The sequence below is a fragment of the Typopeltis vanoorti genome, chromosome 7 (genome assembly GCF_054136105.1).
Source record: "Typopeltis vanoorti isolate ZY-2024b chromosome 7, IOZ_Tvanoo_1.0, whole genome shotgun sequence".
Taxonomy (NCBI): Eukaryota; Metazoa; Arthropoda; class Arachnida; order Uropygi; family Thelyphonidae; genus Typopeltis; species Typopeltis vanoorti.
This window is the reverse complement of record NC_143555.1, coordinates 153,169,068-153,181,070: the sequence shown is the minus strand read 5'-3', so window position 1 is coordinate 153,181,070 and position 12,003 is coordinate 153,169,068. Positions and strand designations below refer to the sequence as shown.

Here is a 12,003-nt window from a genome sequence, read left to right as displayed (position 1 = left end):
GTGTGAGGACTAGATTTTTTACATGGAGTGTGATTGGTGAGCGGAATGGAACACTAGAATGAATTGTGAATGTGGGAAGCGTAAATGATTTCAAGGTTCAATATGACAGACATGTTGCTAGTTAAGCTGGAGCCTCCCATGGTGAGTCTGTCTACATATGCCTTGACAATAATAATTTCTATCATACTTTGCTTTGAACCCATTCGCCAACATGGTACCTGCAACTCTGGCAACCTATTCCACTCAATCACTTTTTTTTTTAATAGTGATCCCATACACGAAGGTCAAAGGACCTAAAAGCACATCACTGTCATGTGTGGGGGTGCAGGCAAGGACTGTGAGTATTAATAACTACAAATATATGTTATGGAGTAGATGGGTGTCGAAGTTCACTACCTTTTTTTTTTTTTTTTTTTTTGCACTATACCATATGTTACAGTGCATGAAAAGCTATGTGGAAGGAAATCAAACCCTCAATTCCTTTCCTAAAAAGCCAGTCAAAAAAAAAAAAAAAAAATCAGTCATCGGAAAAGAGCCTAATGATTTCTCTCACCTTGCTCAAGACCGTGACATCTGTTCTGTTGAAAAATGATGAGATAATTGAATAATCCACTTAGTTTTTGTGTCTCTCTTTCATTATCTAGCTATCCCTAAACCAGCAATTTAAATGATTCTATTAATATGTTTTCCATAGGTAGAGTGATATTTTTGTTATCATAAATATCAAAATTATTGTATTCCATTGTAAAAAATTTATAATAAGTTATACTAAATGGGGTTTATAGAATATACATTAACATTAACTCTTATGGAAATTTGGCCATTTTCCATAATTGCAAGAACTTTGCTGTAACCTGTCTACAGGTGAAAATTTCTTAAATTACATAGTTAGTTTGTTAATGCCCATATAATTAATTTCCTTACTTTAGGTATTGTAGCCCAGAAAACATACGGAAGCCTTGCCTCCTACGGAGACAGCTACATTGCAGCATCATATGTGAAATATGTAGAATCAGCTGGTGCTCGTGCTGTGCCTATCTTGTAAGTAATTGCTCTTAAGCATAAATTATTTTAACATCGGTTATTAGTCTGTGTAGATGATGCTTTAGACTGCATGCTTTCATATGGATGGTGAAGTTTTACTAATGATAAGTGATGAGTTGTGTCTTCTCAAGATAGAGAATTTAAGAAAAACTGGCAATGATGGTTTGGAGAGTGTATGTTATTATTATTATCACCCAAGACCCCATGGGAGTCAAAGACTCATCTAGGAGGTCCTTTTCATACACACAACTCATCATACTGCACTTTAAACAAACTCAAATTCTCTGCAGACATCACACTCTCAGCCAAGGCATCACAACTCTGCATGCAAAAAACCTGCTTCTCACTGCTCACACCCTTTTTATACAGTTTCCAGGGATGTAACTACTGGTTCTCCCCTGATATTCAACCATTTTCTATAAAACCTCCCCAATATTGATCCTATAACAACCCCTTACTAACTTGTAGGTCTCTTGTAGGTTGGTTGAATGGTAGAACCTCTGCTACTAATGGCTCACGCAAACAGTTAAGCAAGTTTAGGCGAAGTTAGTAGTTGGAAGGGATTCAATCATTCGATGCTGTTGGCACACTCTCCCTCGATGAGTCTTTGGACTTCCTGGAGGTGTAACATAATAATAATAATAATCACATCACTCCTCTTCCTCCTATCCACTAGACTCTGTAAATTGCATCTTCTCAACTTTTACTCATATTTGACATTCCAGAGATCAGAAACCACCTTAGTCAGTTGCCTCTGAACCTTTTCCAACATCTCTTCATCCTTTTGAAAACCAGGTGAACCAAATCTATGCACAGTAGTCCATTTGTAGCTAATCAAAGCCTTATACAATGGAACAAGAATCTCCCTACTTCTACAAGTCAGTGTCCTCCTCATCATTCCGAAGTCTTTGTGTTGTCTTCACAATTTTGGCAATGTGTCCCCTAAATTTCAGATCGTTATCCACTATCACCCCAAGATCTCTCATTTCCTCCACCTCCAACAATATATCCCCACCAAGTATAATTTCTACATCCCATCTTTGTTTCCCAAATTTTAAAACCTTACATTTTTCAAAATTGAACTCATATCCCCATTCCCATGCCCAATCACTCAATTTATTCAAGTCTTCTTGTAGGGCCACAACTTCTTCTCTTCTCTTCATAGTTCTTCCTAACTTTGCATCATCTGAAAACAACTGAATATCCCCATTCAAATCTTCACCAATATTATTAATATACAAGTTAAACAGTAATGGTCCTAAAACAGACCCCTCAGACACACCACTAGTGACTTTCCTTTTTCAGGATATTGCTCGCCCATACACAACTTGCTGATACTTATGAAATAGCCAGTCTCCAATCCAATGCACTAATCTAATATCCAACCCCATCAGCTCTAGTTTGACTATTAACTTATCATGTGGTAATCTATCAAAAGCCTTTGTGAAATCTAAGTATATTGCTATGTATCCCTCTCCTCTATCCAAGGAAGCAGTCATCTTATTATTATTATTATTCAGGCCTCCAAGGAGTCAAAAGACTCATCGAGGGGAGGTCCCCCCCTGAGAAACACAAAGTCTATCATACCACTCTTTAAACTCACTGACCGTTCTCACTCCCACCACTCCATCAGGCAATGCATTCCACGGCTCAACCACCCTCCACACAAAGAAACCACTCCTTACCCTCTTGCTCACAGTTTCCTTTCGTAACTTCCAGGGATGGCCTCTTGTCATCACTCCTTCCCGCTGTTCAACCAAGCGAAAGAACTCCCCAGTGTCAACCCTGTAACCACCTCTCAACAGTTTAAAAGTCTCAATCATATCACCTCTCCTTCTTCTATCCACCAAACTCTGCAGTCCACATTCTCTCAGCCGATCCTCATAACTATCCTTGTACAGTCCTGAAACCATCTTTGTCATCCGTCTTTGTATCCTTTCCACAGTTAATTTATCCCCTTCAAATCTTGGGGACCAAATCTGAGAACAATAGTCCAAGTGTGGTCTGATCAGAGACTTATACAACGGAATGATAACCCTCTTATCTCTGCAGGTCAGTGTCCTTCTCATAATAGCAGCAATCCTCTGTGTTACCTTCACCACCTTTGCAATATGTCCCCTAAACTTCAGGTTTCTATCAATCATCAACCCCAGATCTCTTGTCTCCCCTACTTCCTCCAGTATAACTCCTCCCATAGAGTATGCAGCATCCCTTCTATGTTTCCCAAACCTCAAGACCTTACATTTTGCTGCATTAAACTGATACCCCCATTTATTTACCCATCTATCTAGCTTATTTAAATCCTCTTGCAGGGCTACCACATCTGAACTATTACTAATAATCCTTCCCAGCTTCGCATCATCCGCAAACAACTGAATATCCCCTGCAATCCACTGGCTATGTCATTGATATAAAGGTTAAACAATATAGATCCTAGTACTGAGCCCTGTGGGACCCCACTTGTAACCCTCCTCCTCCTGGAAACTGCTCCACCATACACAACTCTCTGATACCTATTAGACAGCCAATCCTGAATCCAGTTGACCAATCTGACATCCAGACCCATGTGCTGCAACTTAAATATCAGCTTATCATGTGGCACCCTGTCAAATGCCTTCGCCAAGTCTAAGAAAATTGCAGTATATGCCTTTCCCTCATCTAATGTTCTTGTAACTTTGTTATAAAAGGCTAGCATATTGCTAAAACAAGAGCGTCCTTTCACAAATCCATGTTGATTCTCACAGATAACATTACCCTCATCTGCCCAATGCTGTGTACGGTCCCTCACTACTTTCTCCAAGATCTTAACAACTACTGATGACACAGACTGGCCTATAATTAGACACTTCCAGTCTGTTACCACCCTTATGCAATGGCACTATCTTACCTTCCTTCCATTCCCTGGGCACCTTTGCCAAAGCCAGACTTTCATTGAAAAGCCACGTTAAAGGCACTGTCAATTCCCTAGCACATTCTCTCAAAACTCGTGGTGAAATACCATCCAGTCCCACAGCTTTACTGACATCCAGAGTACTCAGTATCTGAAACACACTCTCCTCCTGTACCTCCAGACCTCGAACCAGTCCTATCCCTCTAGCATTAAAACTGACTCCTCTAGGATGAAATACTCCAATAAAGTGTTCATTGAACAATTCCACTATGTCCTCTGCATCAGTCACTCTATTCCCATTTTTATCCCACAATATCATTCTTCCACAGTCATTTCTCCTCCTACTGGTCACATAGCTAAAAAATTCCCTAGGATTTTCTTTGAATCTTAGGGCCAATCTCCTCTCATATTCCAGTTTCGCTTTCCTTACCACACTAGTCACTCTTCTGGCCTGTGTCTTATATTCCTCATGCATCTCTTCGCCTGTCTCCTTATATCTCTTCCATAGCCGCTTTTTTGCATGCAATTCCTGTTTAATATTGTTTGTCATCCACTTTACTCCAAATTGCGTCCTCTTCTTCACTTTTGGTATACAACTTACCATTGCTGATAAGAAATATTCTTTCACAATTTCCCATGCACTAGTGATATCCCGGCCTTCCAATTCCTCCCTCCATGAAACTTCCCGAAGTTGACATCTAAGACTATTATAATCACTTGACTTATAATTCCACATAAGTTCCTGTCTCTTTGATACTCCTGCATGTCTATTCATTTTCCAAGTCAACACCATATGGTCACTCTCTCCAACTGGTGGGAGAGACTTCAACTCAGTTATTATCAACTCTTCTGATGCTATAACCAAATCCAAAACTTTTGAACCTCTTGTTCCCTCTGTTACATGTTGCCTAAGACATTTGTCCCTCAAGAATTCTAGAAATTCCATTCCCCTATTGCTACATGCTTCTTCCTCTCTCCAATTTATACTACTGAAGTTAAAATCTCCCATAACAATCATTCTTCTTGCACTTGCCAAACTTAGCTGTCTAAACATCTCCTGGTCCCCATCCTCTGTGCTCCTGGGTCTGTAGCAACACCCCACTAAATATCCTGTCTTGCCAACCTCTACCTCACACCATACGCTCTCAAAATCATTTGTCTCACTTCCTTCCAAATTCTCCACTCTTAGAGGACATAGGTCATCACTTATCATAAGCATTACCCCACCACCATGCTTTCCCCTCCTATCCTGACGAAAAATGCTATACCCAGCGACTTCTATTCCTGTTGTTATATCCCCTTCTGTCAACCACGTCTCAGTGATCGCAATAATTTTTGGCCAGGCTGATGCTATCTGCGCCACCAATTCCTCTCCCTTATTCCGGATACTCCTGGCATTAGTATAAAGCATATAAATGCCATTGTTTCTGTACCCAGCATTATTCCTTCTAAACTTCACTGGACTCAGTGTTACCTGACATTGTCTCCCTTGTCCCAAGTATCCATTCCCACAAGAAGCCACCCCTGCTGTCATCCTCCCTGGGACACACTGACTCGTTCAGAACAGCAATCTCTCCAGATGCCTACGTCCTTCCTCATTCAAATGTAAACGGTCTCTCGCATACAATTCCTCTCTTTCCTCAAACGCACTCCAAGCATCCACATATACCAGTCCTCTCTTGTCACACATTCTCGCTATTATGCCATTCAATATCACCGCTCTTCTGCTCAGCTCACCATTATCATACCTAGGCAACACGCACACTATTTTTCCTCTCTCTGTCTTCTTCCATACAGTCTCAAGCAAAAATCTCATATCTCTCGCTGCCTGACTTACATTACCACTCAAGTCATTCGTTCCTACCATCACAATCATCTCATCCACCCTTTCACCTCTCTTAATTGCTATAGCCACCCTTTCTATTGTTCCTCCTGTCAAACACTCCTCATGCATCCTGTCTTGAACACCACAGATCATTGAGTCACCATACATTATACCTCTTACCATTCCCTCGCTCCTATTGTTTCCATTCTCTCCTCTTCTTTCATTCCCATACCTCTCTCTTCTACTGTTTCCATTCTCTCCTCTTCTATTTATTAATATAGTAATCTATTATTAATTAGTAATCTATTTATTGTAATAAATAAATAGATTACTAAAACATGACCTCCCTTTAACAAATCCATGCTGTCCATCAAACATAATAGCATAGTTGGTAACCCAATTATGGATCCTAGTTCTCACACCTTCTCCAACAACTTAACCACAACACCTGACACACAGATAGGCCTATAATTTGATGCTTGAGTTCTACCTCTTTTATGAAGTAGCACAATCTTGCCCTCCTTCCATTCCTTAGGAACTTGACCCAGTGCAAGACTCATACTAAAAATATGTAAAGGCAGATGTTAACTCCCTGGCACATTCCTTTAGAATATGTGGCCACAGAAAACAATACATCCCATGCTGGAGTAGAGAAACTGAGGAACTTTTAGCCAAATATGAAGAGATTGAAGACCCAACTGTTGCTAAGGTGCTCATAGCAATGCTGGATAAAAGCAGAAAGGAAAGATGGATCTTAACCATCCATGAATTCATTTTCACCACATGTATCCAGAAAAGCTGGTCACTGCTGAGAAAATTAGGTGGGGCAGAACCAACAACATGCAAAAACAACAGAGATAACTACTGATCAAATGGCTAATCATTTATTGAAAACCTCCAAGATATGTCCCAGCTCTATCAGGAAAATTACTGTGCAATCTTCCATCAGACAAATCCTGAAGACAGGCCCCGAACTTCCTGAACTTGTACACCCAGTATCTTGGGAAGAGGTACAGATAGCCTTAAAACTCACCAAGAATGGCAAGGCTGCATTAGTGGATAGTGTCCTCCCTGAGTTTCTGTAAACATCTCGGTAACAAGGCCAAACATGGCTGGTTTCCCTTTTCTCAAATATTATAATGACTGGAAAACTACCAAATCTGTGGCAGGAAGCCAAAATAATTGCTGTGCCCAAACCAGGGAAAGATCCAAATGATGTCAAAAATCTATGACCTATCTCCTTGCTTTGCTCCACTTCTTAACTCTTTGAAAGAATTTTACTTAAAAGAATTTCGCCACTCATCGAAAGAGCACTCCCGATTGAACAAGCTGGCTTCAATCAGGGAAGAAGTTGCTGTGACCAGGTCCTGGCCTTGACAACACAGATTGAAGCAGGCATCCAGAAGATACTTAAATCTGGAGCTACTTTCATTTACCTAACATCAGCTTATGACACAGTCTGGATCAGGGGCCTCCTCCTAAAGCTAGAAACATTATAAGGTGCAAAAAAACTTTCCAGCTATTTGAATCCATTCTTTGCAACAGAAAGATCTGGGTCCATATTGGCAGAAGGCCCAGATTCCTTCACAACGGTCTCCCACAGGGCTCTGTGTTATCCCCTTTACTCTTTAACATCTAAGTGTACAACTTACCACATACCAGCTCAAACAAGTATATGTACGCTGATGACCTAGATCTTACATCAATCTACCTCCTTTGCCAACCTGGAATCAAACTCAAACACTGACCTGAACATCCTGGAAGTACTTCAAGCAGTGGTACTTGAAGCCAAATCCAACAAAAACTGTGTCCACAGTATTTCACCTGAACAGTGCAGAGGCGAATCAACACATCAACCTTTCTTTCTGTGGAAAAATGGTAGAACACGAGCCTCACCCAAAATACCTTGGAGTGAGCCTGGACAGAAGCCTAACCTATAGAAACAACCTGGGTTGTGGTGCAACCTCAGGTTGTTTCTGGAAGTTCTAAGGTCATCTGCACTAGCCCTGGCATTCTCTGCAGCAGAATATTGTGCCCCTGTCTGGAAAAGAAGTGCACACACTAACATTATAGACACCCAGCTAAACTCTACCATGCACACAATTAGTGGGACAGTGAGAAGTGCCCCCCTCTCTCTCTCTCTCTCTCTCTCTCTCTCTCTCTCTCTCTCTCTCTCTCTCTCTCTCCTGGCTGCCTCCTATCTAACATTGCTCCACGAAACATATGGAAAAGACAAGCCTTGATTAAAGAATTTAATAAAGCACTGAGCAAACCACTCATGCCCCTTCACCAGATTCTCATAAATCCACTTATTCTTCGCCTAAAATCTAGAAAGCGTTTCTGGTCCATGACAAACTTTCTTCAGCTGCCCTGCCATCAACACCTGACATATGGAGAGAATACGCGTCCAGCAATTTTCCAATAAACGGCTTCCTGGTAGAAGATCTCTGTGCTCTGCAGCCTGGTTTTGATCTTCCTAGGAAGATTTGCTCATCAATCAACAGGATCAGAACTATCCAGGGCAGATGTGGCTACCTACTACATAAATGGAGGCTGTTAGACCACCCTTATTGTGATTGTTCTCCCGTGACTCAGACGATTACTCATATTGTGAATGACTGTCCAAGGTGCCAATTTCACGGTGGCGGCCAACAGGACATCCACAAGGTGACGGATGAGGCCTGGATTGGCTTTCCAGACTGGACATTGACCTGTAGCTATTCTATATTCCTTTTGCCATAAGAATAAATAAATAAATAAAGTCCCACAGCCTTGTTAACATCTGGTTTGCTCAATTCCCTGTACACCTCTTGCTTACTTACAGTCAGTCTCTCCTCCCCATCATCAACTGCTTTCAGTCTCTCCATGAAGTCACATTCACAAAATTGAAAGACCTTTATGCTGCTCATTAAGTATCTCCACTATATCTTCTGCAACAGCTGTCTTCATACCATTTTCTCCAATCAATGTCATCCTTCCATAATCATTCTTTTTTTTTTTTTTGCTGGCTACATATTAAGAACTCCCTAGGATTCTTTTTGGCTTCATTAGCTAACTGTTGCTCATATCTCACTTTTGCTACCCTTACCAACCAAGTCACCTGCCTTGCCTGGTCTTTGTAATCCTCATGGAACTGATTATTACTACTACTTCTATGCTGCCTCCATAATGTCCTTTTTTTCTCTGTATCACATGCTTAATCTCTTTATTATTCATCCATTTTACACCTAAAGTGGAAGTGATTTGGACAGGATATTTAAAGGTATGTTGCTACATCAGAGTGCTGGAACCAGGGATAGAGTGATGCCAGGGAAGCAGGTAAGTAGGGAAACATAGAGAGAAAGCATTAGAGAAGAGAGAATGAGAGATGCAGGTGAGCAATCAAGGAACAGAGTGGTAAGAGGTGTGATGTATGGAGACTATGATCTCTGGTGTGCGAGATAGGATGCCAGAGGTGTGTTTGCCAGGAGGGATGATAGAAAATGTGGCTATGGCAATTAAGAGGGGTGAAAGGATGGATGAAATGATTGTGATGGTGGGCATGAATGACTTGAGAGGCAATGTAAATTGGGTGGCGAGAGATCTGAGATTCTTGCTTGAGGTTGTGCAAAAGAAAATGCAGAGAGGAAAGATTGTGTGTGTGTGTTGCCCAGGTATGATAGTAACAAGCTGAGCAGAAGAGCAGTAATACCGAATAGCATAATAGCCAGAATGTGTCAGAAGAGAGAATTGGAATATGTGGATGCTTGGACAAAAGGGAACTTTCGAGTTAGTGTGTCAATGCAGGGAAACTAGAATTTCTGGGATGGATGGTAGCAGGGGTAGCCTCTTGTGGGAATGGGTGCTTGGGAGAAGGGGGACAACATCAGGTAACACTGAGTTCAGTGGGGTTGAGAGGGGACAATGATAGGTATAGAAACAGTGACATTTTTATTTTCTATAATAATGTCAGGAGTATCCAAAATAAAGGAGATGAATTGGTGGCACTGATAGCATCAGAATGGCCAAAGATTATTGCGATATCTGAGACATGGCTGACGGAGGATGATATAATAACAGGAATTGAAGTGGCAGGGTACAGCATTTTCAGCAGGATAGGAAAGGAAAACTTGGTGAGGGAGTACTGCTTATAATAAGTAATGAATTTAAGAGTGAAGGCTTTGGAAAGCAGTGACACTAATGGATTTGCAAGCATATGATGTTAGTGGGATGTTGCTACAAATCCCACTAAATATCCCACTGTATAATGGGAGCACAGAGGGTGGGGACCAGCAGACGTTTAGGCAGTTGTGCTTGGCAAGTGCAAGAAGATTGATTGTTATAGGAGATTTTAACTACAGCAGTATAAACTGGGAAGAGGAAAATGCATGTAGTAATAAGGGGATGGAATTTCTAGAATTCTTGAGGAACAAATGTCTTAGGAAACATGTAATAGAGAGAACATGAGGTTCAAGAGTTTTTGGATTTGGTCATAGCATCAGAAGAGCTGATAATAAGTGAAATGACATCTCTCCTGCCAGTTGGAGAGAGTGACCATGTAGTTTTGACTTGGAAGATAAATAGACATGCAGGTGTATCAAAGATGGGGTGCCACATGAGCTGATATTTAAGTTGCAGCACATGGGTTTAAATGCTGGGTTAGTCAAATGGATTCAGGATTGGCTGCCTGATAGTATCAGAGAGTTGTGTATGGTGGGGCAATATCAAGGAAGAAGAAGGTTACAAGTGGAGTTCGACAGGGCTCGATACTGGGACGTGTATTGTTCAACCTTTATATCAATGACATTATCAATGGATTGCAAGGGGATATTCAGCTGTTTGCAGATGATGTGAAGCTGGGAAGGGTTATCAGTAATAGTGCAGATATGGCAGCCCTGCAAGAGGATTTGAATAAACTGGAAAGATGGGAAAATGAATGGGGGGTTTCGATTTAATGCAGCAAAATGTAAAGTTTTGAAGTTTGGGATACATTGATTGGAGGATGCATACTCGATTGGAGGAGCTATACTGGAAGAAGTAGGGGGAGACAAGCGATCTCGGGGTGATGATTGATAGAAAACTGAAATTCAGGGAGCATATTGCAAAGGTGGTGAAGGTAACCTAGAGGATTGCTGCAATACTAAGAAGGACGCTGACCTGCAGAGATAAAAGAGTTATCATTCAGTTGTATAAGATCCTGATCAGACCACGCTTAGACTATTGTTTTCAGATTTGGTCCCCAGAATTTGAAGGGGATAAATTAACTGTGGAAAGGGTACAGAGGCGGATAGCAAAGATGGCTTCAGGACTGTACAATGTCAGTTATGAGGATCGACTGAGGGAATGTGGACTGCAGAGTTTGGTGGATAGAAAAAGGAGAGGTGATATGATCGAGAGGCAGTTACAGAGTAGACTTTGGGGGAGTTCTTTCACTTGGTGGAATGGCAGGAAGGAGCGATGACAAGGGGCTATCCCTGGAAGTAACGAAAGGAAGCTGGATGGTGAGAGTGACATATAGCCTTGACTTGGAGGATGAAAAGAAATGAAGAAGTATCAAGGAGAAAGGAATTTACTACACTAAAGAGCCAAGAGGCTATTTTTTCCGGTGACGTAAATTAAGTTAAGGGGATAATAAATCCCTCATTATTTTAAAGCCGGATAAGAAACTCAGAGATCGAAATCTAAGCTTTAAGAGTTTCATGCCGAAGAACCTTTGGCGAGTAAGTCAACTTTCAGCGAGTCCAAGCGTAAGTCAACACTAGGGCAACTCGGAGCAAAGGTGGAGCAAGCTCCATCACTATCCTTAATATTTTCTCATAATGTAAAACGCAGCTCCTAGGAGATGTATTACTATTTTAAATTATGAGGAAGGTCACTACCCAGATGAGACCTCAATAAAGGTCGAAACCGGTCTGGGTAGTGACCTTCCTCATAATGTAAAACAGTAATACATCTCCTAGGAGCTGCATTTTACATTATGAGAAAATATTAAAGATAGTGATGGAGTTTGCTCCAAGTTTCCCTAGGGTTGTACTACCAGGTGTTGACTTACGCTTGGACTCTCCAATAGTTCTTTGACATGAAACTCTTAGATTTCGATCTCCGAGTTTCTTATCCGGCTTTATAATAATGAGGGATTTATTATCCCCTTAACTTGAGAAAGGGGATTATAACATTATTTGGAATTTTAAGACAGGCGATTATAACAGTCTTAGAGTCTTAAAAATTAACTTGAAGCAGTTTCATGGATGGAAGAATTTGAAGG

General features: G+C 41.1%; 1 protein-coding gene across 1 annotated transcript in view; it reads left to right on the top strand.

Annotated features, from left to right (window-relative positions):
- Positions 1-12,003, top strand: part of LOC150105222 (gamma-glutamyl hydrolase-like) — a 185,721-nt gene that overhangs the window by 18,219 nt on the left and 155,499 nt on the right. The window contains exon 2 of the mRNA XM_090395541.1: positions 930-1,041. Coding sequence (XP_090251667.1) covers positions 930-1,041 — 112 coding nt within the window. The remainder of the gene's footprint in view (positions 1-929; positions 1,042-12,003) is intronic.